The sequence below is a fragment of the Euprymna scolopes genome, chromosome 7, assembly GCF_053919585.1.
Source record: "Euprymna scolopes isolate OS-2025 chromosome 7, ASM5391958v1, whole genome shotgun sequence".
In the NCBI taxonomy this organism is placed as follows: domain Eukaryota; kingdom Metazoa; phylum Mollusca; class Cephalopoda; order Sepiida; family Sepiolidae; genus Euprymna; species Euprymna scolopes.
The window spans coordinates 14,100,060-14,127,978 of NC_136488.1; the positions used below are offsets into that span (position 1 = coordinate 14,100,060).

Here is a 27,919-nt window from a genome sequence, read left to right on the forward strand (position 1 = left end):
AAGATTCTTTATTTGGCCAATCAACTCTGGTGTTCTGACTTCCTTACTCCTCCCATCATCCCTCACAGACTCCCTGCCTTTCTTGAATCTCTTATGCCACTCAAAAACTGATGCTTGATTCATACAAGATATCCAAAAGCAGTCTGAAGCGTTCCATACATTTCTGTGGCATTTTTCTTTTAAAGTTAAAAACAGAATTTTATTGCATATCGTTCTTCTAAAGTGTCCTCATGTCAAAATTGCAGTTTTGAAATTGACCAGCTGTGACAATTAGTCTTTAATAGGGTGCATTCCAATTCCTGTTATAGCTGTTCATCTGAACCTGATATCATAATAATTTGTCAGTCATCTCATAAGATGTATAGCAAAAACATACTGAATTTTCAAGAGTCTATGAGAAATGCTTGTACAAAAAAAAAAAACTGGAAACTTAATTAAGGCACCTCATAAACTTCCAGCTCCTTTGATAACCTTTAAAAAAGAGGCATTTTGCATAGGTGGAAATTTGAAGTTTGTAGACTGAAAATCTAAAAATTAACAGACAATTTTTGTCTTTTATATAATACTAGCCTGGGTGTTTGGAGGTGTGTATTGAGCAAGAGAAAAAAAAAAAAAAAGTGGTAGTAGGCAGGCAGGCTCAAACCTATACCGCGAAGGAGGAAGAGAACATTAAAAAAAAAACACTTGACGTCTTTGTTGTTGCAACCATTGCCAAACCAGAAGTGACATAAGTTTAAATTAAGACTAGACAATCGAAAAGAGGGGTTGACTTTCAAAAATATTGACGAAAAAAGCGACCCCTCCTTGTAGAAAAGTGCCCAGTTGAGGATGAAGGAATTAATGTTTTTGGCCAATTTTTCTATATTTGTCGTCTGAAGGATCGAGCTTCAAAATGATACTGATCTTGTTGAAAGTTTTAGGCAGACATGCAAACATACATACATACATTTAAACAAACAGGTGAGATTTATATTATAAATAAGTAATGATTTCTATAGTTATTATTTAATTTTTTTTTTAACTTCATACACCTTTAGTATTATCGTTCATTTATTGGCCAGGTTTGATATAAAACAAATTATGGGAACAGGAAATACTTATAATCTGTATTAAAAATAAACCAGACAGAATCATGTAAGAAGTTGATAAACTGTCAAAATACAAACGACTATAATTCTCGATGAATGCAACTGGCTTAAAATTTAAAGATTTTCAAGAAAGAAAAAAATCTGTATAGACATTTATGATGCACACATCAAAGAGACATGACTGTCTGATTCACAGTCACTGATCAATACAAGATGGATTCTCTCTCATGAAGTACGGACATTAAACTTCCTTCCACTTCTATTAATATAAATTGAATAGTTCAGCCTTATGATTTTGTCTCAGAACTTGAAAATTTTCAGTTATCTTTGGCTTTGTTTGAAATATTTTTTGTTTGATATGTGGAGAAAGCAAATATAATAGCTGTAGTTTTCATATATTTCCTTAAATAAAAACAAAAACAATTTTTTTTTAAGCATGCAAGAGGTTTGATGATGTGAAACTTGTTTTCGACAATCACTTTTTTATTTTCATGTTTCTTTTACTTGAAAATTTATGATTAACTTGAAATTTATGATTAATTCAAGCCAATATAAATTTAACCGGTGATTAAAGTAAAAAAATCTTCCAAATATTAATGTTTTCTTTCTCTTATTGTCAACTTATCTGTCCCTCTCTCTCTTTCTACTGATGTGCCCCCCCCCCCCTCATCTGCCTGCTTGAATATAGTTCACAAATGATTGGGCCGTGTGTGACTTGATATGCTTAAATGAAAATATCAAAATGTGAATGATAGTGTTTGCATACTTAGAAACATTAAACATAGAGAATGGAATGTTAAACGCTTGCAGAAAACGAAAATTGTAAGAACTATAATAATTAGAAATTTGCTAAGAAGTTGGATTGTGTTGCTTCAGTTGAATGATTCATGTCAGCTCCAGCCAGAAAGACTGTATAAATAAATAGTAATAAATAATTATCTATATATCTATAAAAGTGAAATTGTATGCGTGTGTGTAGACATTTCCCTACCAAAATTACTCTGTCAATTTTCAATCTGCAGACTTTGACATAAGAGGTATTGAGATTTGGGAAAATCATTTTAATAGGTTTTCAGCCAGAAATTTGGCTGCTGAGGAGTCAAAGTTCAATGATTTGATCTTTGAAAACTCTACCAAACTCCTCCGCCACTTGAAATTTTAGATGTAGATTACTTGGATATGGATCAAACTTTTTAATTTGATTTGAGCCCAAAACAATAAATGTTAAGGGGTCAAAATTGGGGTCAATGTTAAAAAAAAATTGACATCTGTGGTCTCTACCAAATTACTCAGCCAATTTTTGGTCTAAACATTTGAAATTTTACATGAAGTGTATTCAGACATAGGGCGAGCTTTTTAATCCATTTTTGGCCGAAAATTTGGCTGCCAAGGGGTCAAAGTTCAAAAGATTTGAACGTTGCAGTCTCTAGCAAACTATTCAGCAAATTTTAGATCTAAACATTTGAAATTTTACATAAAGGGTATTCAGACATACAGCAAGGTTTTTAATCAGTTTTTTAGTGAAAATTTGGCTGCCAAGAGGTCAAAGTTGAAAGGACTTTTGCAGACTCTACCAAACTCCTCCATCAATTTTGGATCTAAACACTTGAAATTTTACATGTAGGTTACCTGGACACAAGTCAAACTTTAATATATATATATATATATATATATATATATATATATGCACATAAAATTATGAACAGTACATAGGGCCTGAGCAAAGCCGGACTGAACTGCTAGTAATAATAAATAATAATAATAATAATAATAATAATAATAATAATAATAATAAAATTACAATAGAAGTAAAACAAGAAGACAAAGAAATACCACATAGAACCAAGAAAACTGAAATTGAAAAATTGTAAGTTAACTACGCAACCCCCTCCTGAAAAAAAAAAAAAAAACATTGGCATCGATTGGCACCACACTAAATAGTTGTGAAGGGTCAAAGAAGATGTAAAGACAGAGGAGAGAAAGCACCAACCAGACTTCACTGGATGAGTGCGAAGAGGACTCCAAATCTCAGTGAAGATCAATAGCTGTTATTAGCGAGAAGTCAATGGCAAGTGGCTGTTGCAATAACGCAAATTCATTTGCAAAGATTACAAAAGAGGTGGAGAATACTGGAAATTTGGGGAGACTTTTCACTCAAGACTCTGATGAATACAATCGATTGTTGTAATCCCTGATGAAAAGTGTGAAAATTCTTGACAAGTACACAATAATAACAAAGTCTACATTATAAAAATGCTAATGATCAGAAGTTCAGCTAGGAACCTTTTTATATAAAGCAGACCGAGCTTTTGAATTAAAATGTTTAATCAATAACACAATTTTTAGAATATCATCCTTTTCTATATAAATAATCTGGATTTGAGTAATCAGAATTCATAGTTCTCGCCAATTTCAACATTATCGACTTACGTGCTTGAAAAAGATTTTTTATTGAAAATAAATTGGAATAATCATCTTTAAATGAATAACTTTATTAAAAATGCTTAAGAATTATTTTGTTGACAGGACTAACCATGGAAATATTATTTTGGGAACATTTCTGGAACAAAAACAAAAACATTTATAGGATTCTCTAATTTAGGAAATTATTTCATTTTAGAAATGAGAAAATTTTGATAAAACATATTTTAAGGTTTCTTGTTTGTTTTTATGGACATTTTTTCGTTTATTTTGAAATAAATTATATTGCTTTTATGATGATCTAAATTTTTAATTTTTTTAATTTTCTAAATTCACAAATTAGAGAAGTCCCACCCTCACATATCATGAGCACTTTGTACATGTTTCACACACAATCAAACATCGCTGATATTTGTGATTCTACCAACATTTATAACAGAAAACATGACTTGTTTCTGATTGGATGTTTATGGCTACTGGAGGACCCATCTAAATATTAAGGTGCATAGGGAAATGATTGCAAAAACTCATTTAAAAAAAAAAAAAAAAAAAAAAAAGAAAGAATTAGCTCATAAAATATAGATTTTCATTTCACTTGAATTTTGATGTCAATGCGATGGTCATGCGGTTTATGAGAAATCAGATTATCAATTAGCAGGCGCATTCTAAAGATGGAGTAAATTATTTTGCTGAGCCGAGAATGAAGTGAAACATATCCAATTCATTTTCAAATTAAGGTTGAATGGAATGTAGCAAGCATTGGAGATGGGAGGGGAGGGGGAAGTAATCTATTTGAAATACACCCATTTCCTTTCTCATGTTATCCAAGAAAAAAGGTAGAAAAAAATTCATGGCTGTCATGACTTTAACTGATAAGTTATCCGATTTAATCTCCATTTTTCAAACTGAGGAGAGGAGCAAGGATGCAGCCATTCAGTGTACGGCTATCTCTAATTTTTCACTTCAGTCAAAGAGTCAGGATATTGAAGGGTGATTTCTCACATTTGCATATTTTTTATAAATCTATATATAAAAGGCAAAATGTGTGTGACCATTTCATGTATGTCTCGCAAAGGCTTTTTTCGTTGACACTCCCGGGGGGGGGGTACTATTGCTTAGAACTGTTTATATACCCCCTAGATAATAATATCTAGGATTTGGGAATGCGGGTCGCCTCTAGATTTATTTACGTCGATTTTTACAAAATTATTGCTATTTCAGCCCGTCTTGTGTTCGTTCAGCTTTTTTGTATAAAAACCGAAACTAATTCAAAGCTACTGTTCCCGGCAATCGCACCAGGAAACGTCCAGAAGCAATCAGCTTTGAGTATGTGTAAACTCCTTATATCAGACAATTGCTATTCAATCTGGACAATGGGGGAGCTGGTTTCCCCCTTCCCAACATCTTGTGGAATTGAGTAAACAAACCCAAACGGTGCCCCGCAGCAAAAGTCAACTGTGCAACTTCTATTTGACCTCATTAATGAGGTCAAATAGAAGCAGCAGAGTTAACATTTATTGCGGCAATGTGTCAATTCTGTTTTTAATACTTAAATAAATAAAGTCAAATGTGTTTCCGTTGCATGTCACGGTGGCCCAGTGGTTAACGTTGCATGTTTTTTTTCACACTTTAATTTCCAACTTTGCGTCAAGGGTTCGGTCCTCATACTTACCCTACCAAAACTTTTTTTTATTATTTAACCCCCCCCCCCCCCCGAGTTTTGATTTACCCAAAACAACACACACCTCCAAACACCCGGGCAACGCCGGGTACCCCCCCCCCCGCTAGTATTTTATAAATGGCAACTAATATAACTGTTCTATTTCTCTGTTATAGCCATACTGATTATATCTAGAGAAGCTGAATTTCATCACTGGCAACCCTGGTCTCATGAGACCATGACAAATCCAACCTTGAAACATGGAAAACTGTTTGTTGTGACTGTGCAGGTTGATGTTCCAATTGAATGGTGAAACTTTAGTGGCCTTGCCAGGGTGCAGGGTATGGAAATCCTGTTGGATTAAACCATCCGAATTCCCATTTTGATCTTACTAATTGGATCTAAAAGAATGTAGAGGATGATATTGGAGATCAGTTTGAATGCAGGAGCTGCCAGAGAGTGACATGTATACCATTTCAAAAACTTGTGTACTTTTGTTTCGTTGCGGTTATGAATTGACAAATATCAATAATTTGAATTTGTAGTTTGAAATTATTCATAGAATCAAATACAAATATCATCAGGTTTATCATTTCTGTTTTTGTGTTGGGTTAGTGTTTCCATCTTTTTAGAATTGCCTTTTTATGGAAATTGTATTGTTATTTAGCTTTTTGATTAATTAAAATAATTGATTAATTAAAATAATTGATTACATTTTAAGTTGAAATTAATTAGTAATTACTCACATTACAATAATGCTGTTTTCTTTTGGTTTAAGTATTTTTTAATCATTTTTAATGAAAAGAGACATGAAATATGCATAGATTGCCAATAAAATAAAAACCTGCTGCAAGAAAAGTGAGCTCCCTTTATCGTGCTAGAAAACTACTTACACCTGAGAGTGTCATTACAAGGCCACCATTCGTCCATGGATGGAGTATTGTTGCTACATCTGGGCTGGTGCATCTAGGGTTCAAAAAAGGGTCTTGAATCTAATAGGTCCCACTTTTTCAACTAGGCCCCAACCCCTGTCCCATTGCCGCAATGTTGCATCTTTGTGCCTGTTTTACAAGTATCTTAACGGAATGTGCTCTGATAAACTCATTGCGCTTGTGCTTTCTCCATGTACATATCCCTGACAAACCCACTTAGCAACAAAATCTCACTCCTTCACTGTTGAGTTCCTTAAATGCCAGAAAGTTTTCTATTCTAATAGTTTCTTCCTTCAAACAACTAGACTTTGGAATTCTCTTTCTGCTACCTGCTTCCCTGACTGTACTGATATGCAGAAGCTCAAATGTAACATAAACCAACATATTAATTTTTCTTAGGCATGGTCCCAATTAGTAGCCCCTTACATCCAAGTAGTCATATGCCTTGTTTGGGGTTAAGGTAAGTAAAGAAAGAGAACCATTCACAAGAATGATTTCATGCAAATCGAAATATATGTTAAGACAAGAACATTTGAAATGAGCATTGTAAAAAGTTGTAAATGTAAAATGTTTTCCATGAAATTCATTGAATATTTTATCAAAAAATATATCTTTTGATAAAGGCTTGTTTGAAACATTGAAATTATAACAAGTTTACTTTAAATATTCATGTGAAGAAATTCATCATTTTTAATGTAGAAACATTTTTTTTACTCTTATTCACCAAAAACAAAGCATCCTGCCACTTGCACGTAATAAGATAAAATAATAAGATTGACCTGTTTATGTAAAGAAATAGTTTTTTTTTTTTTTTTACAAAAGTTGAGAGTTAGTCAGTGAACAGAGTTCAGTTTGAGTCACTGAAGATACTAGCTTGGAAGAAATTTGTCTCTTGCGGTTCGGAAGCTTAAAGGGATGGATTCATAGCATAATGTAGAAATCAAAAGAGAAACATTGGCAAACTCCGAGGGAGGCATGAAAATAAAGTTATATGTAAAATATAAATTGTTGTCATTGTGTTTTCTTCAGATAGAGATATATTTGTTGCAGAACCTTAAGCAGGTGACAACCACCAGCAGTCGAGAGAACTATAAATAATGTAAGTGCCTTTTCTGATGTCATGCAGACGAGCATTTTTGTCTCATTGTTGTAACTAAAACGTTATTTTTCACGTTGGTGAACAGTCATTTAAATTTGTCACAAATGCACACGGACATTAGTACAAACTATTGAACACTGTTTATACACACCGCAGTATATTTCATGCTGATTGTATTGCGATTTGAAAATGTTTTTATATACACATTTTTTTATATTAACACTTTATATAAACATTAGTATATAAAATATACATTTTTTTATATTAACACTTTATATAAACATTAGTATATAAAATATACATTTTTTTATATTAACACTTTATATAAACATTAGTATATAAAATATACATTTTTTTATATTAACACTTTATATAAACATTAGTATATAAAATATACATTTTTTTATATTAACACTTTATATAAACATTAGTATATAAAATATACATTTTAGATTATACATGCACCACATAAATGTGTGTGTGTGTATATATATATATATATATATATATACACACACACACACACACACACGTTATGCTATGCTACAATCCAATTTATAAATAACTTTTCTCAAATACAAAAATGATTCCCAAGAGAACTGGTTGCTATAGTTGTTCAATGAAATCCATTTCTCATTCAAAATAAAGGACCGCTTTATAAACTAAATATGCCTTTGTCATCATAGAATTTTTGCCGTTTTAGTTGAGAGAAGAAATGGAGCAAGCACTTACCTGGTTGTAAAACTGCCTCAGCTGGTAGACCTCCCCCGACAGCTCCCCCAAGATTCTCTTCTGGAGAAGAGTTATTACTTTCGAGATCTTCATCAATATAAGCCCGTGGGGGCTCAGGTGGGGGTAATTGAAGATCAATATTTTCCAATGGTTCTATAACGGGGAGGTTGACGGGGCTGGTGCTTCTACGGGGCTTGTTTACAATGGCATAATCATCCTCAATGATACGAGGCTGTCCATCAACCGGTGATGCACACAAGGAGGAAGTGGGTTCAGGGACCAAAATGCTGGCAGGGGCTGCTACTGCTGCCGCTGCGCTGCCATTCCTACTGGTGTCCACACTGGCATAAGGGTCCTCCACGTCTGGTTTAGTGCTTGCACTTTCACCAGATATCTTTGAGTAAGGATCATCCAAGTCCTCCCCAGGCACGATACTGTAGGAGACATCTCTGAACGCAGTGCTTTCTGATGGCGAAATGACTGAGGAAACGGGGGGACGCTTCTTTCCTGAGATTTTGAGTGAGGCGTACGTATTGTCATCTTCGCCGTCAACAGAGGCATAAAGTTGCTCACTTCCATAGTTGTTAAAGTCTGCCTGCGTGATGGTAATGCACCCGCTCTTTTTAACAATGTTGCTTGGTTTTCCTACATGGTCGTAAGCATCATCTTCATCATCGTCGTCATCATTTGCACCTGGGAGCTTGCGCTGACCAAGATGATCATATGGATCGTCCTCATCTTCTTCGTCTTCTTGACATGGCACATGACAACTGATTCGACTGTTAGTTAAATATCCATTCGATGGATGATCAACCATTGCCACATCAGGAAGAGGATTAATATTTAGTTTTCCTGGTGGGGAAGGAAGCTGTCGACCATTAGGCAAGCCAGAACCATCAATGGATGTTGGTCTGCTACTGCTGAAAGAAAACAGAAAATAGAAGAGTATGAGAACATTTAAAAAACAGTTAAGTTAGTACGAGTAAAGGAAAATTAAGTTTAAAAAAGAAATGCAATAAAAAGAATCATTTTTAGCATCAGAAGTTTCTGATTCCAATACCCCAAATTTCTCTGATTCCTTGGTAGAGGACGGCTTTGAATAAGTCATGGCGGTTAAGAATGTGGTACTGACCAATGAAAAAGTCAGCTCAACTCGGTCATGATTGCAACAGCTACACCCAGAAATAAAAATATTCAATTAATTATCACGTTTACTAACAGTTTTTTCCACTTTTATAAATATTGTTTTATAGAGTGTTCATGCTATATTTAGAAGTTCTAGGAAAGAAATTTTGTTCATGGAATTTGCATTTAGTTTTAGGCACAGACAGAGAGTAAGGACAATTGTTGACAGTGGTTGTAGTTAAACGAGTGTTTGTTGTGAATGTTTTGCAGGGAACATTATAGATTGAAGCTCAGCTGAGCACCTGTCATGAAAATAATGATAGAGTAGAGATAGATTCAGAACTTGAAACATCATAGTTAACAGAAACATTGGCAATGGATTGAATCAAGTAAAAAGAATCCATTCAACAAAGTTGATGACCTAAAAACCCAATCATCAAACTCAGGGAACAAGTGAGATAAACGTGCAGTAGTAGTATATATAGTCATCTTATATGAAGTCCTTTCTATTTGTGATAGAGATTAAAACGGGTATAAAGTTAAACCATCATCCCATGCGTCACCTCCATGGAAAGAGTTTATGTCAATCTTTTATGTTTATGCAATCCCCAAAATAAGATGATATGAAAGGGGATTAGGCTATTAGTGTCCCTCAATAAGTCACGTGTAAGGAGTTTGCCCTATTATGATTCAATGGAGAGGCAATTGAATACAATTCCAGGTGAGTGTAATTTATTTTTTTTTAAACTGAGGGATCACTGCTTATCAAGGTCCATGGACCACTCGAGGATAAGGGTTAAAAGGATAGTTAGTTACATGATGATCGCCATTACAAGAAGATTGGAAGCAATTAGGCAAAGCTTTATCCAAGAGAAGGGCTCTAAAAGTATTTGTTCACATTAGACGAAGATAAGCAGGCTGTAGTTGAAAAGTAAACTTGTGGTATCTTGCTCTACAGATGGTGTGTTCTAGGAAAGAAACTTGATTCATAGAAATTCCATTTGAGTTTTGGTCAAAGAGAGAGAGAAAGAAATACTTTTTGCTGTGGTTGTAGACAAACGACGTCTTGCTCGAAATGTTTTATACAGAGAGGGCAGAGATTGGAGGTCAATCGAGCACCTACTATTAACGATATAGTAGAGAGAGGTCAGCAAGATTTTTTTTTGTATGAAAAATGAAAAGTGACCATCCTCTTCTATTAGACTGCGGAGTTGATTTTGTATTCTGTTGACAAGAAAGAGTGCTCCAAACGTCACTTTTCCAGTATTCCATCTCAGTATCAAGTCAGATACTTTCAGGAGCAGTAGAATGATTCAATCACTTTTTCAGCAACCTTGTAAATCTTCCACTTCAGATCTAGGGTGAAAGTCAGTATTAAGATCTTATCAAAGAAAGGGGCTCTTTGAGAAGAGAACCATTCATTTCGATTGGAAAGAAATGAGCATTGGTGGTAAAAAGTGAGAAGCTTGGTTTTAAAGGCGTTAAAACTAATAACTTCTTTGCTTATTGCAGCACGTACTTCAAGTTGAGAGAGAGAGAGAGAGAGAGAGAGAGAGAGAGAGAGAGAGAGAGAGAGAGAGAGAGAAATATCTTCATCATCAATGCTCTTGTGCTGATATTAATAGTTGTGTCATCTGTATGTCAATGAATGATTTTTAAATATGATATGGAAGATCATTTAAAATTAATCAAATTACAGAAAATAATTGGAATGAAAAAAGTTTCCTTGTCTATAAATCAATATACTTGGATCAACATTATAAGATTAAGCATTTTATTTATGAGAAAATTTGGAATATAATTGCACTTCTACTTAATCATGGCTGATTGAAAAAGAGAATTTTACCTCTATGTACTAAATAAAAGTGTTTTGTTAAAAATTAGATGCAGATTGACAGAAAGTTCGACAAAATACACCTGAAGAAGGTCGTAGGTTACATCAACTGAAACATTGTGAAAATAACACTCAAGATGAGAACAGTAGTCTGAATAATTCAAATAACACAAATATATTTCTTGCGTCAATGTAACTTTGATAGTTATACTTAAAATTGTTTTTCATTTATTTTTAATAGAATATTTATTGAAATCCAAAAGCAAAAAATTAAATAAAATTAAACAACAAAATAATTATTTAATTGCAAAATTAAGATTAAGCGTTTTAGTTATGAGAAAATTTGCAATATCTTCGCCAACAAAGATAAAATATTAGACCAAAATCATTGCAAACATCTTTTACTTTTCTTAGAATAAACTAGGATAAAAAAAAAAAATTAAAAAGCAAAAAATTTGAATTGATAGAAACTTCAATATTTTATACATAAATATTTTATAATATAAAAATAATTCATTTTATAATATAAAAACATATATATAAATATAAACATAAAAAGTCATACGACAAAGACAAATAATTCTACTTACATTTAATAAAAAATAAAATTTAACCAGGGAAAAAATTATATCACATTTGACAAACAATACTACTTTTTAAAATATTTATTTTCTAATAATAAAAAAGAAGAGCAATTCAGTACAAAAAGCAAAGAGAAAGTGATAAAGATTGGAAAGTTTTTAACTGAAAGAGAATGGCAAAAGAAAAAGGGGATATGAGAGAAAAATGGCAAGAGAGGAAAAAGAAATGGCAAGATAAAAAGTATTGTAAAATGTTTTTTTTAGGTTAATATTGCGCCTCTATCTTTTTAGAAAAGATGTCACAATTGAAATGAGAGCTGATCAAAAATCACAAGGCACCCAGGTGAAAAATCGACAAAACATCATGAAATACAAGGAAAAATAAGCTTAAAAAAAACAAAAAAACTTATCGAGTTAATGATGATTGGCAGGTGACATTGAACATGAAACAAAATGTCATGAAATAATTTGGGGTGGGGAGAAGAAATGGCAACAGAAATATTTTTTACTTTTCATATTCTTGCAAAACATCAAAAAGCCTCCATAAAAGTGCCTTTAAAAAGTTTTACATTTTTGGGCAGGTGGCGGAATGAATAGAATGCTATTCAAGAACAAGCATGCACTGACATGTATAAAATGCAACAGACATGACTACACTTGATAAATATGAATAAAAATACACAAACATCTTAACAATCCCCACAAGCAGATGCACTGAAAAAATACATGCAGTGTAATGTCTTGATTTTTCTAAATTTATCCACATAGGGTCTTATTTAATGCTTAAAAAGTGAGATTGAGTAACAGTCTCACTTTTCTCAGTTTTGTTTGTTTTATGACACATCAGCCTTTTCAGAACATTGAAGACGAAAAGTAATAATTTGATAGATATCATTTCCATTGTACAGTTTGTAACATATTTCTTTTTAATTAAAAGTTTTAAAAAAATGTATAATTTAAAAAGTTAAAAAAAAAAAAGCACCCACACACACACATATATATATATATATATATATATATATATATATGAGGAAATACATTTTATTTCCTTATAATATATACAAATCCTTATTTAAGAAGCTCAATATAATTACAGAGCAATATACTGAATGAATGATAAAAGTCTATATTCCAAAGCTTATGATGTTGATCATCTTATAATTTATTCCTTTAATTCAGTTGACATTTACAATTATTAACAGTATCTGTTTCGTAGCACAAAATCAATCACTTAATTATTATATCAATCAGTGAATCTATTTTGCCCTTAACTCATCAGAGGAAATATAGCTAAATATTTATATTTACTCTTTCCAGAAACATTCTACATTTCATTGTGCATATAGCCGATGTTGCTATCATACAAATTGTTAGACAAGAAAATATTATAGACAGTCACACATAAGTTGGAAAAAAAAGTTAAAAAATTGCTTCAAAGGAGAAAAAAAAAATTTCAGAAACTCAACATTTATTAAGAAATGATATCTGAGGAAATATATCATCATAATAAATAAAGATATTCCCTTCACCGCATGCAGAAAACATTTCATGGTGCCATTCTGAATTCCAATGAACAAAGCTAAGAACATTTATCAGCTTTTCAAATCTAAACTCTGTAACAGCTCACATTTACCAAATTCTAGCTACAAAATATTTTAAATATTTATAAGTGAAGAATTCAGGTAAAACATTTTATATGTCCACAGAGATATCTAGAATGTCAAATGCAAAAATCTATATATCTATAAAAGTGAACGTGTCTGTCTGTGTGTCTGTGTACATTTCCCTACGCAATAACTCTGTCAATTTTTAGTCTATAGACTCGAAATTTGAAATACCGGGTACTGAGATTTGGGAAAATCGATGTGACGGGTGTCAGCCAGAAATTTGGCTGTTAAGGGGTCAAATTTCAACGATTTGACCTTTAAGAACTCTACCAAACTCCTCCGGCAATTTTGGGTCTACACCCTTGAAATTTTAGATATAGGTTCCGTGGACATGGATCTAACGTAATAACTTGATTTGAGGCCAAAACAATAAATTTTCAGGGGTCATAATAGGGGTCAAAGTTTAAAAAATTACCCCCTTTTTTTTTTGCTCAGCATACACCTCTAAACACCCGGGCAACGCCAGGCACCCATGCTAGTATGGATATAAAACTAGAAATATATATTCTGAATTAATCATGTGAAAAAACAAACAAACTTCATTTCGCAATCGAAGTATCCCCATTGTCAAAGATACTATATATATATATATATATATATATATATATACACACAGTTATTTTGAAATGTGTGATATATATATATGTATATATATATATATATATATATATATATATATGAGAGATAAGATCAATTCATTAACAGGAAATTTATCGGGATAATGCAAAGCTCAACAAATTGTTTAGGAGCTTATATAGAGTATCAATAAAATTTAAAAAAAAAAAACGACAATATAAAAATATATACTAATGTATAGAGATTTATTTGTTTATTCAATAAGGATGATACATCAATTAGGGGTGTAGGATAAGTAAAACTCTTTATACCATGGTATTTCGAAGCCTAATGCTTTTCATCAGAAGAGGAGAGAAGATGCTAGGTAACATAAGTTGTAATTCTGATATCCCTACTAATATATACTGATCTAGCATAAGTTCCCTATTTCAGTAAACTCCTTCCATAGTTATAACCTATAAATACATATGATTAAATAAACACCCTTTTTCAATTTACTTATCCCATATTCTTCCCGAGAGGCTAGATGCATACATGCACACATATATTGAACCCACCGTGGCACACATGGTATACACCTACTTTCATTTTATAATAAAAGCTATATTTCACAAAGATCATTCTCTTCTCAGTTTCTATATTTAACCATTCTCCTCTCACTGCACAATTATTCCGCTTCTAATGTCACAATTGCTATACGTTGCATCTCTATTATGTTAACTAATATCTTCTCTCCTCTTCTAATGAGAAGCATTAGGCTCTGGAATACTATGGTATAAAAAGTTCTCACTTATCCTACACCCCTAATTGATGCATCATCCTTATTGAATAAATGAATGAATCTGTATGCATTAGTATATATTTTTATATTGTCGTTTTCTTATTTTATTGATACTATCTCTCTCTCTCTCTCTCATTCCATATACATATATATATCTATAATATAAAGCTGAACACCTGTGTGTGTTTGTCACAAATAGGCTCCTATATGGTTGACTATTATAGAAAACTGATCACATATAATGATAGATGCATCGAGACACAGGTTTGATCTGGCATAATGATGATTCATTAAAATTGTGAGGTATGTGTACGTGCCTGGTCAAAAAAGTATGGAAATAAAAAATTTAAAAATTACAAAAAAAAACATTTACAAGTGTTTTTGATATAGATGTACATAATGATACTTTGATAAGTATGTTTTAACTTAAATAAGGATGGTATAATAAAATTGTGGGGTCTGCGTTTGCGCCTAACCTCCGTAGAATGGCACAAACTTTAATAAAAACTTTTCATATCTATCTGCGTAAGCATACTTTGATAATTATGTTTCAGTTTGAAGGAATATGGCATAATAAAATTATGGGGTGTTTGTTCACGCCTGACCTCCATAGAATGGAAATATGTCACAAAGTTTAACAAGGTTTTTTAATATAGATCCACAGAATATTGTGATAAGTGTTTCAGTGTGAACAGTTATGGTATAATAAATTATGGGGTTTATCTATTTTATTTTTACTTTCATCATATTTTGCTTTGGTTTTGATACCCCCAAATTCGAAGCTATCTCATTACAACCCTTCCTTTTCATAACCTATCATACTTTCATAAATCAGAGTCCATTTTCTGTAGGCTGTTTTTGAACCAAGTCAACGACGGGTACTTTTGCTAGTATACATATATATATATATATATATATATATATATATATATATATATATATATATATATATATATATGGACTGGACAAATAATTAGAACAGTACTAATATTTTAATTTTTTTTTTTCATGGGAATCACCACTTATCAAGGCCCGGAGGCGACTCGAGGATGAGGGTTATTGCGTGTACAGTAATCAATGGGATAATATCGTAGTAATCGTTAGTAATTACCTATTATATGAAGAATATTAATCTCAATTTCATTATGAGAGTTTATATTCATTGTAAATTGTTGCTTAAATTTTTTTTATAATCTCCCTGACTTAAATCCATTTTCAGGTTTTCCCAATATTAACATAAAAATGTTTTAACTAAATTCGAAGAAAAAAAAAACAGAAGCAAATTGTAGAAAATTGGATGACAGGACTAATAATAGCCAAAACAGTTTGATTGCTTGCTTTTTTTAGAGCTACTACTGAAAGACCATGACAGAATTCAAGAAACATGAAAAATTCATAAAAAAACACCAGATTTCTGAAATTTATCGACACCAACTGAGGGATATTAATACACAGTGTGAAAAGAAATCATTGGATTGCTGTTCCTAAAATAATTGTGCATAAGTCTTGTTTTGAATGTAATTGTTTGCCACAAGAGATCAAATGTTCAGATGTTTCTTTACAATTTAACAAGTGTTCAAATTATTTTGTCAAACGCCAGCATATGTATATAATTCAGATCAGCTTGCCTGCTCAATAAAACCATTATTCTAGTTTCTGACTTCTGCTTTCAAAAGTTCTGGGCATGCACAGATATTTTTTTAGTTTAAGTATATTTATTTCCAGCGTCTCGATATGCTTGTTCCAAAAGAAATAAAAGATCGGCATTTTATAAATCATTCTTTTTCTTACTTAAATTTCTACATTTCATTTTTAAAGAATTCTAACATAAGCAAAACGAATATACATAAATAAATGAAACCGAAGATAATTAAACAAAAACAACTTTCATTCCTGTCAGTAATATTTTTCAATTTCACATGACGGTCAACTATTATTCGTTTGCAGATATCAATACACAATATATATATATATATATATATATATATATATATATATATAGACCAGCAAACTTTCTATATATTTATAAATTTTTGTTCAAATTTCTACGAAAAGTCAATCCATAATCATGATTTTTTTAAAATATATATATATATATATTTTTTTTAAATATATATATATATATTTACCTATATCAAAAAAATATTTTAAACACTTTATTTTGAACATTTTTTTCTCTTACTGTTCAAGAGCCAATGAGCTGACGAGTAGTCTAATATATATATATGGATTGACAGTAGCTGAAGGTAACTTCTTTTCTTGGTCTGATGAGGTGGGTCTCTCTAAATTGAGATTCCACTGAAACATGTATGCACATATGCAACCAATAACGTTCGTATAATAAACATACCATATACGGATTCTGTCCTCCATTGAGCACTCTTTAATAATCACACGGATTTCAGTGGATCTACCAAACTATACAACCATTATATTTCAAAAATGCTTTTAATCGTTTATGCATAAGAAAAAAAAAACACTCACACATATGTATATATCCAACATTAATAATATAATGTATAACCCCCCCCCCCCCCCAGAACATTATATAGGCCATTCTCAGAAAATACCCTACTGCTAACAATATAGAAGCATTCCACTCCACTGTATTTCAATTGACAGCGGAACTATGTACTGTTCATAACTTTATGTGCATGTGTATATATATTAAAAAGTTTGACTCATGTCCCAGTAATCGACATCTAAAATTTCAAGTGTTTAGACTCAAAATTGGTGGAGGAGTTTGGTAGAGTCTGCAAAGGTCAACTCTTTCAACTTTGACCTCTTGGCAGCCAAAGATTTGCCAAAAAACTGATTAAAAACCTTGCTGCATATCTGAATACCCTTTATGTAAAATTTCAAATGTTTAGACCCAAAATTCATTGAATAGTTTGCTAGAGACCGCAACAGTCAAATCTTTTGAACTTTGACTCCTTGACGATCAAATTTCTAGCTAAAAACTAATTAAAAAGATTTTCCCAAATCTCAATACCCCTTATGTCAAATCTCGAGTTTTTAGACTGAAAATTGACAGAGAAGTTTGGTAGGGAAATGTACACACAGACACACACACAGATAATTTTACTTTTATAGATATATAGATATCATCATCATCATCATCATTGCCCCTGATCAGTCTAAAAAGACAATGAATATTCCCTGTAAGGGGTGGTTGCACATGTAATTATGAAGCAAGGATTGTGCAATCTTCAATCACATCTTTCTTGAAACGGCACTACTCGACTCCAGGATAACTGGAAACAATGCTGAGATAAGCAAAGATTATATACAGCACCTGGAAATCACAAATAGTCATCCAATATAGTACTGATCAGACTAAACGCTGCTTAACTTCAGTGATTTAACGGGAACCAGTATGTCAATAGAATTGTGCCATATATATATATATATATATATATATATATATATATATATATATATATATACACACACACACACATTAGTAACCATAATCCCCTCTAACTACTTTAACATGCCTGGATATCTCCCACTCTGCCGTAAGGACTTTGACAGACATATGCACGGACTTGGCGTCTATATTCGAAACACCCTCCCCTTGACTAGGGAAACACAACTAGAATCGGACGATCGAACCTTTATGTGCTTTAGACTTAACATGCAACATAACAATTGCTACTTCTATTTTCTCTACTGCTATCCTTCAACCCAGGACTGCACACTAATAAACAAAGTCTCTGAAAGCATAGATACAGAACTTTCCCTTGACACTAGCGCACAAGTATTTGGTGACTTCAATGTCCACCACAGTAACTGGCTTGGATTCTTTACTTACACAGATGCAGCTGGTAGCACAACACATATCTTCTCTATATCTCATTCCCTATCACAGATGGTTACGTTTCCAACCTGTTTCACAGACCAGCAAGAACAACACTCATCACTTTTCAATCTGTTTCTGACCACAGTTCCTGATGATTGTGTAACGGATGCCGACAGCCCACTTAGGAACGCTGATCATGCAGTGATAATGATTGAAATCACCCTAAACTCTTGAGCCAAAACTGAAGAGCCATTGCTCAAGACAACGAGATATTAAAAAAGGCTGACTGGGAAGCCATCAGGGATCTCATCAGAGATGCCCCATGGGGAAATATCTTTTCTCTTCCTGCTGAACAGTGTGCAAATGAGACCACTGAATGGCTCAAAACGGCAATTGAAGCACATGTTCCCACACGGAAATTTTATAGCAAGACCCACTTTCTCCAATGGTTTACTTCTACTTGTGTAGCTGCTATTGCTCAAAGGCAGCATGCATACCACAGATTTAACCGACATAAGACTAGTTCAAACAGATAGAAGTATATAGAAGCCAGAAGTAACTATAAGAAAGAAATAGCGACAGCTTAGGGAGAATTTACTGAAACCACCAGAAAATGCATCGAAGCATAGAAATTAGGAAACCGTGATTTCTGGAAAATCTACATAAATCTAGTAAATAATGGGGAATCAACAATTCCCCTACTAACCAACAATCACGAGATTGTTTGCTCAGCAACCGAAAAGGCTAATATGCTTACCAGTCGGTTTGCCTCCAACTCCTCACTGGACCTTGCTAACCACCCCCTCCCTTTGCGGACAGATGCCACACTAGACAATCTAAAAATCACCCCTTCTCAGGTGCATGCTAACATAAAAAATCTTGACACTTCAAAAAGCATGTGGCCCTAATCTCATCCCGACTGTGCTATTAAATAAGTGTTTAACCGAAGTAGCTCCAGTTCTCTCCAAACTTTACAACAAATGCTTTAATAAATCTTGCTTTCCCGACTACTGGAAAACTGCTTTTGTGGTACCAGTTTTCAAGAATTCTGGCAAAAGAACTGACCCATTAAATTATCACCCCATTAGCCTCTTCCCACTTTTCGCCAAAATATCTGAGTCCATAATTAACCAAACTCTAGTCCATCACCTTACAGATACTAAAGTTCTGACCGACCAACAATATGGATTTAGGCAAGCCCGTTCCACAGCTGACATCCTAACTGTAATCTCTGAATGTATATACCATTCACTGGACAAAGCAGGAGAGGGTAGAGCAGTAGCTCTAGATATATCTAAGGCTTTTGACAGGATATGGCATGAAGGTCTTCTTAGGAAAATCAGATCATACGGCATCACTGGACGAATAATTAAATCATTCTTAGATAAGAGAAAAATCCAGGTTGTCCTCGACGGTCATACATCTAAACAATAGGGCAGGTCAATTTTGGAACCCAGGTGAGGCAATGGTGATGATAGTTGGGATTTGACATCGAAAAGACCTACACAAAATATTTTTCTCAAAATCGTTATCTTTGCTTGAGGAAATGACTTTAAAAGTTGAAAAATTGAAGCAATTAAAAGTTTTTCGGTGAATTGTCATGAACGTCCCATCATCAAAACAATCTGCACTGTTAAGAAAATGGAATCATTATTTAGAATATATTTTAAACTACATTTTTAAATAAAATGAGTGAGGATAATGAATTAATAAAATGAATATTAACCGTAAAGGCAAAATTATGTTTTTTAAATAATAACGACCAAAGTTCGCTTTTTCATTTCAGGAACTTTTTTTGGATGGAAACATTTTAGATTTCACCGTCACAAAACACGCTCGTTATTGATATTGAAAATTAACGTTTGTTTATTATTTAATTTGAAAACAATGATTTAGGCTTAATTATTTCGAAAGGAAAAACGAAAAAGACTTGTTTAAAATATATATTATATTTCAATTGTTTGCAGCGAATTTAAACATATTTGTTTTATCTTTTTTAATTTGTTTTTCTATTAGGTTGGTGCAAAAATAATGGCATTTTTTGACGTTCAAATGAACGTCAAAAACATCATTTTTGCACCAACCTAATATTTCACATCAAATTCTATTTGAAATTTTTATTAAAATATGGTAATACTCCAGTTTTATATTAAAAAATAAAATAGTCCATACAATTTTATTCTACATATTCTTTACGAAAACATAACCACGTAAATTTTCAAGTTCTTCTACTTAATAAAAAATACTTTGCAGAAAATTAGTGTCAAATTTTAATTTCTTTTATTTTTAGGGAGTAATTGTATTTAAGCAGTGTTTTTCTTCTAAAATTATAGTTTTAAAATCAGATAACTCACAAAGATTAATACGAGTAAATAAGGAAACTCCTTTAAAGGTTTTTCGCTATTTGTGCATCTATGTTATTGTGCTAAAATAAATTTGTTATTTAAAAAGCCATTCTTAATATGGGAAGGAGGTTGTTTTGTAACTATTCTGTACTTTCACCTAGAAATTTAATAAACAAAAATTTCATAAAAATTAAATTTAACTTGAAAATACTATTAAAAATAGCATAGTTACATAGATGCACAAGCACTGGTTTTTCAAACTCTAAACACTCGTTTAAAAGTGCACAGCTACAGCAAGAATGGATCTCTTTATGGATGAATTCAGGTTATCAAAGGAGGAGCTAAAATCTGCTGAAACTGTCTAAACTAAACACTACTATGCCTCTGATTTTGTTTGGTCCTCTCTCTTCAATACATCTAATTCAACTCTACAAAGTTTTTCATTATTTCTTATAACTAGCACTTATTTCTTTACGTATGAAACTGGAAGATAGCCTAATACAGTTTCCTTCAGTTATAATCCATTTATTTATTTTACTTTTCAGATTAGAATGTCAGGAAAAGCATGACGTTCAGCTTAAACCCGTGGTTCACAAAATTTGCTGGTCCATCTTGTCATTTGGATGAAACAGCACCCCCAACTTCACGACAAGTCATCCAGTTTAGTTAGTTCCTCGAAAACAGTTATCCCCACTTAAAAAATAGTGAGATTTCTAATTGCCAAGGAAATAATTAGTATTCAGCAAGCAGTCAATTCACAATTGCCCTTGTTAAGGTAATATTATATAGGACAGAAAATCAATATATTTTGCTATAAGAGGGCCAAACAGATTGACAGGAAATTTCTTGCAGCAATCAAAGTGAAGAGAATGAAGGAACAGTTATACTGTTTGATATATCTTCTTGTAGCTGTAAACTTTCTGTCTTGAGAAGTGATGACTTTGCAGTAAAGTGCAAGACAGAAAATTGTCAAACAAGGTATATAATCTGCACGTGTCCTCCTAACAAGGAGGTAAAATTAATTCTATAGATTCACCTGCAATTATGTTCCTTTTTTTGTGGAAAATAAAATAATATATTGGTATCTATTATGTAATCTAGCTCTATTGTTAAACATGCAAATTTTCCAATTTTCAGGTTCCACTAGAAGAACTGCCATTTACAGCAATTTTTAAATTAATTGATGGAACAACAAAAAGCCTAACATTTACTGGTCCTTTGGGGAAACTTTGTATCAATAATTATCAAGATTTGCCTCAAGTAGAATTCTAAAAAATTAGTGTCCCTCCCGATCATCATTATCTGACATCAGAAAGAACAAATAATTTAAGTGTGAAGACCAAAGGCTACTTTTTGAGTATACTGTTGTCATTTCTTGTGGAGAAGTTAACTTAGAAAATTGGGTCCTTGACTCAAGGATGATGGCTAACATAAGCCACAAGATTAATGTGTTTATGGACTAGAGTTGTCTATCCTCAAACACTTTGATAAATTAAACATTTTGGTCAAATTTATCATCCAAGTGTATGAAGTTAGTTAGTTTGAGATCAAAACCGACAATATTTTTTTTAACTAACAGTAATATGATTCAGAGAACAAAAAAGTTAACTGAAATCCAAATTAATGTTTTAAACTGTTCAAAATGCTTTTACACTACTCCTGGAAAATATAATATCGATGATAAACTCAGATGAATTGGACGTGAGAGAAGAGGGCATTCAAACGATTTTGTCCATTAGGTAAATAAATATTTATCCATAAATTTTATTAGTTTTCTTAATTTACCCAAACAATAGTTAGTTTTATTCATATTACATCGTAAAAATATAAAAATAAGTGTTTTCAAATAATTGTTTGTTTTTTTTTGTGTTGTTTTTCTAGAAATAGTGAACAACTCAAGCAAAAAAAAAAAATTTAAAAAGATCATTATTATCAATTTTGCAGCCACACACTGGTCAAATTTGATTGATTTTTCTCAAAAAGTTGTATATGGGCAGGAAGCAAGACAAAGACACATTATTACAAAGTCATTGTGCCAGCAAATTAGACCTTCATTTTCCTCAAAAGGAAATTATACAGAACAATTTAGTTCTATTATAAGTTTATATTATTGCGTTTAATAAAAAAAAATTAAAATACATGGTTCTGTAACTTGTATCAAGTTGTGTAATACATCTTCACATATCTTTTTAAATTGTGAAATTTAAAAGACTTAGTTGCTAATAAGCTTTTTTTACAATTTTTTTTTAATCAATGCAGTAAAAATTGAGATATTTTGCTAGTTGTGATTCATAATTAAAATTATAATTCATGTATTTATTTTTCTTTCAATGTATTTCATATAAATATATCAATTTTAATTGAATTTTTATAAAAATAGTGAAATTTCAAAGTCAGTGTTTTGAAAAATGCTATGAAAATGAAGGATTTTTCAGCATTTTTCTACACAATTTTTATAATTAAATGCTCAATTTTCTGTTCAAGATGGAAATCTAATTTTTGGTATATGGTCTTATCATATCAAATCCCAACTATCATCACCAGTGCCATGTTGATTTTCTGAAAAAAAGTTGCAAATCGACCTGCCCTACTAAACAATATATGAATGCGAGAGTGCCTCAGGGGTCTATCCTTGGACCTTTATTATTCCTAATATTCATAAATGACCTCCCTGACAAAATTGTCTCTGAGATGAGTATATATGCTGATGACACCACGCTCTATAACAGGCACGACAGGAAAACAAATGAACATATATCTAAGGAAATGGCAGAAACACTTAGAGAATACTCCAATCTGTAGTGGAATGGGGATAAAAATGGATGGTCACATTCAATGCTGCCAAGACTAAACTTGTTTCCTTCAATAATTACAAGAAACCTTTTCTACCACCAATAGCAATGGCCAAAGACTCTTTATCTAAAAGTACTTCTTTTAAACTCCTCGGCCTAACGTTCACAGGAAACAGGAGTTGGAACAATTACATTGAGAGCATTGCTAGGACCGCTGCGAAGCAGATAGGTTCTCTCTACTGTGCTAGAAAGCTACTAACACCTGAAAGTATCCTGTATCTCTATAAGGCCACCATTCACCCATGTATGGAGTATTGTTGTCACATTTGGGCTGGTGCATCTGCTACTAGTCTCTCGCTCCTAGACAAGGTTCAAAAGAGAGTCGCAAACTTGATAGGTCCTGAACTGTCATCTAAGCTTCAGCCTCTGTCCCATCGACGAGACGTTGCATCCCTTTGCCTGTTCTACAAGTATTTTAATGGTGAATGCTCCAACGAACTGCAAGCACTTTACCCCCTCAACGTAAATACCCCCGACAAACCCAACAAGCAGTTAAATCCCACCCCTTCACAGTAGAGATCCCTAGATGTAAGAGAGCCTTCTACTCCAGTAGTTCCTTCTCCAGAACTGCTAGATTTTGGAATTCCCTTCCGGGTCCCTGCTTGCCCAACTGTACTGACATACAGAAGTTCAAGTGTAATGTGAACCGATATCTTGCTCCCCAACTCCCTACATGGTACCCCTGTAGCTTATGTCCCTGATAGTAACCCTCTACATCAAAATGGCAATGTGCCTTGTTTGGGGTGAAAATGTAATAAAAAAAGAAAAAAAAGAAAAAATAATATAAGGAACAGAAACAACAAACACAAATATGTGTATTACTTAAAAAGTAAAACATGATTAGCAATGAATTTTTTATCGAATAAAAATTAGTATGTAATGCATAAATATTTTACAAATTCACCAGATTTTTCATAAAAGTCCTTTTGTTTTTTTCAAATTAAATGGAACAAAGGAAAAACGTTACTGGACAAAAGTTAAGGAATGATAATTTGCAAAAAACATTGTTAAAAATCTCAATGGAGTTTTCCCACGATAAGTAAAAGTTCGTTAGTACTTTATTTTTAGCAATATGGTAAATTCTACACGCAAAACTCTTGTGAAGAAAAAAAAAAATAACTCATTATCGTGAACTATCAAGAAAAAAGTAAATTTCCGAAATTTCTTATATTGTTCATAAATCTAAAAGTATCACTTCATGTAATTAACAGATATAAAAAGCGGTAAACTGTTAGATGCAAAATGAAGGAAAAGAAAAACGACAGACCTTCAAAAACATTGCAGAGAAGATAGAATTGTTAAAATATCTACAAAAAAAAAATGTTTTGAAAGTGCTATATCCATTGTCCATAAATTTAATGAAGAAACAAATAATGAGATGTCAAATAAAATGATTGCTTGCAGATTAAAAGCATGCCGGATTTGATGCCCATATTTCAAGATTCGTAGCCTTTCATTTCAAAATGTCTTTAAGACATGTCTGAAGTATGCAAGAGAATATTTTTTGTTTGAACTGGTGCAGAATAAGATACAGTTCATTTTAGTGACGAATCAAAGTTTGATTTATTTGATTCTGACGGGAATATTTACACGATAGATAAGGTGAATAACTGTCTTCTCAATATGTCAAGAAAACCGTTAAGCGGCAGTGTGATGGTGTGGGGAATGATTTCATCTGAAGGAGTTAACCCAATCATCTGCAACATCAATATCGAGATTTATAAAAGACTTTTTCCGCATCTTGTGTTATCAAGATTCCACAATTAATCTTTATTAATCTATTTTCATGCAGGACAATGCGACTTGCCACAATGCTTTATTTAAAAAAACAAGGAATCGCCCTAATGAAGTGGCCAGCCCAGAGCCAAAACCTGAATCCAATAGAAAATGTTTGAATAATAATTGGAGAAAGGCCTCAGAAAAGAAACATGAAAAACCAGGATCACTTATGAGAGTTATTGAAAGAGAAATAAGAGAGAATTACTGCTGATTTTTGCAAAAAATTAATTCGATCATGTGATTAATGATGCAGCGAAGTCATTGAAAATAAAAGAATAAGTACTCTACAGAATTTGACCGGGATTCTCGGGATTTCCCGTCAATCATGGATCGGGCGCAACCTGCAATCATCGGATTAAGTTGAGTGCAGACAAAAACTAATTTCAGAACAAACAAACCGGAAAAAAAATAGAAATACACTAAATAAAAATAACAAAAACCTACTGGAAAGTGACTGAATATAAATGTTTTGTTTATTTTTTTTCAAGGTTTTGTTTTTTGCAAAGTATTTATCAACAAATTTGTTGGTTTTTTTTGAGAAAAGATGAACGTCTTATTTTAAACTGTAAATTGTTAGATGTAAGTACAGATTTTTTTGTTTATTTTTTTTTTTGGTTAACAAAAGTTTTTTTTTCTTTTTGTAGAAAAGCTGCAAAATTTTTTTATGAAAATCGTAAGGTGAAAGTACAACACAACAGCGGAGTTACTATCTTTCAAAGCATATCTGAGAAAATTGACCAAGTCCTTTCTACTTATCCTTCAGCTAACATTCACGTATGTGGAGACTTCAATGTTCACAACGTCGAATGGTTGACCCACTCAAACAAGACCGATGATGAGGGGAGGTTCTGTCATGATTTCTCCATTGCCTATGACCTCACTCAGATTGTTCAGGAACCTACCCGTGTGCCCGATAATGACGGCCAGTATGCGAGCCTACTAGACCTTTTTCTCACAACTTGCCCTGAACTATGTTCAGTTTCTGTTCTGTCGCCTCTTGGATCTTCCGACCACTCTGTTGTATCAATTAAGATAAAAATGAAATGTAATAAGTCCCCAGACGTACCTCTTCATCGTACAGTATATCGATACACTAAGGCTGACTGGGATAGCTTCCGTACATTTATATCTGATCTACCTCTGCATTCCATGTTTAAAAAGGATGTGTGCTCTATAGTATTAGACCTAACTGAATGGTTAATTGTAGGTATTGACCATTTCATACCCTCTAAAAAGTTTCAGCAAAAACCTAACAGCCAGCCATGGTTCTCTCCAGAATGTGCTGCTGCCATTGCGCACAGAAATCACTTTTTCCACTGCTTCAAACGTAATAGATGTATGGAAACTAAAGCCGTTTTCAGGACTGCCAGCAACCATTGTAAGAAAGTAATAAGGAACGCAAGAGAGTTGTATGCTCAATCTGTTAAGTCCAAAGTAGCTGAGCAGCGGCTTGGTTCCCACCAGTTTTGGCAAATAGCAAACAGAATCCTGAACAGAAGCGTGTGCTCCATCCCAACTATTATCAATGGACCTGAGGTAATCTCGTCAGCATCAGACAAAGCCAAACTCTTTGTCAAGAACTTTGCAGCTAATTCTACCCTTTGCGACCAAGACCGCCAACCCCCAATATTTCCTCCTGTATCAGAAAACACGCTATGTGATATACGTATATCTGTACGTGATGTTGCCAAGCTAATCAAAAACCTTGATTCGAGTAAAGCAACTGGTCCTGATGGTATTCCAATTATAGTACTCTAAAAACTTCAACCTGAACTAGCGCCCATACTTACAAAACTGTTTAAACGTTGTCTTAAGGAGAATAGTTTCCCATCTCCCTGGAAAATCTCATCAATATGCCCTGTATTTAAGAATTCAGGTGATCGCTCATCCCCTCTCAGTACAGGCCAATAAGTCTCCTGTGCGTCATGAGTAAGTTGCTAGAATCTGTGTTAAATACAGAAGTAATCAAACATCTCAACAAAAATAACCTTCTTAGTGACACTCAATATGGTTTCCGTTCTGCTAGATCTACAGCAGATGTGCTTACAGTTATATCGCATAGGATTAGCAAATCTCTCGACGGTGGCAATCTTTCTAGGGCAATTGCTCTTGACATATCTAAAGCCTTTGATAGGGTATGGCATAAAGGTTTACTTCATAAGATCGCTAGCTATGGTATAGCTGGAAAAGTCTTCTCAATTATTAAATCATTTCTTTCTGATAGGTTCATAAGAGTAGTAGTTGAGGGGCAAAAATCAGAAGCTCACAGTATTAATGCCGGTGTCCCTCAGGGATCCATCCTGGGCCCAACTCTTTTCCTGATCTACATTAATGATCTTCCAAATCATATCCTTACATCATTTGTAGACATTTATGCTGACGACACTACCATTTATGGTACCACATCTAAGACAGTAAACGACCAAGTTCTCTCCAATTCTCTCTCTTCTGATCTTGAGCACGTAGTACAATGGGGAAAGGAGTGGCTGGTTACTTTTAATCCATCTAAAACCAAGCTTCTCTCTTTACATCATCAACATTCTAATCCACATTTGTCATCAATTGAAATGAATGGCTCTCGTCTTCAGGAGGCCTCAAGTTTTGACAAGCTTCTGGGCTTGACCATTACTCCTGATCTTAAATGG

General features: G+C 33.0%; 1 protein-coding gene across 8 annotated transcripts in view; it reads right to left on the minus strand.

The window, feature by feature from the left end:
* LOC145279610 (uncharacterized) overlaps positions 1–27,919 on the minus strand; it is a 226,061-nt gene that overhangs the window by 24,514 nt on the left and 173,628 nt on the right. For 5 of the 8 annotated variants that reach the window (XM_080130802.1, XM_080130797.1, XM_080130800.1 and 2 more), the window contains one exon: positions 7,933–8,852. In XM_080130802.1, coding sequence (XP_079986928.1) covers positions 7,933–8,852 — 920 coding nt within the window. The remainder of the gene's footprint in view (positions 1–7,932; positions 8,853–27,919) is intronic. The other 3 variants (XM_080130804.1, XM_080130799.1, XM_080130801.1) reach the window with 1 other exon arrangement.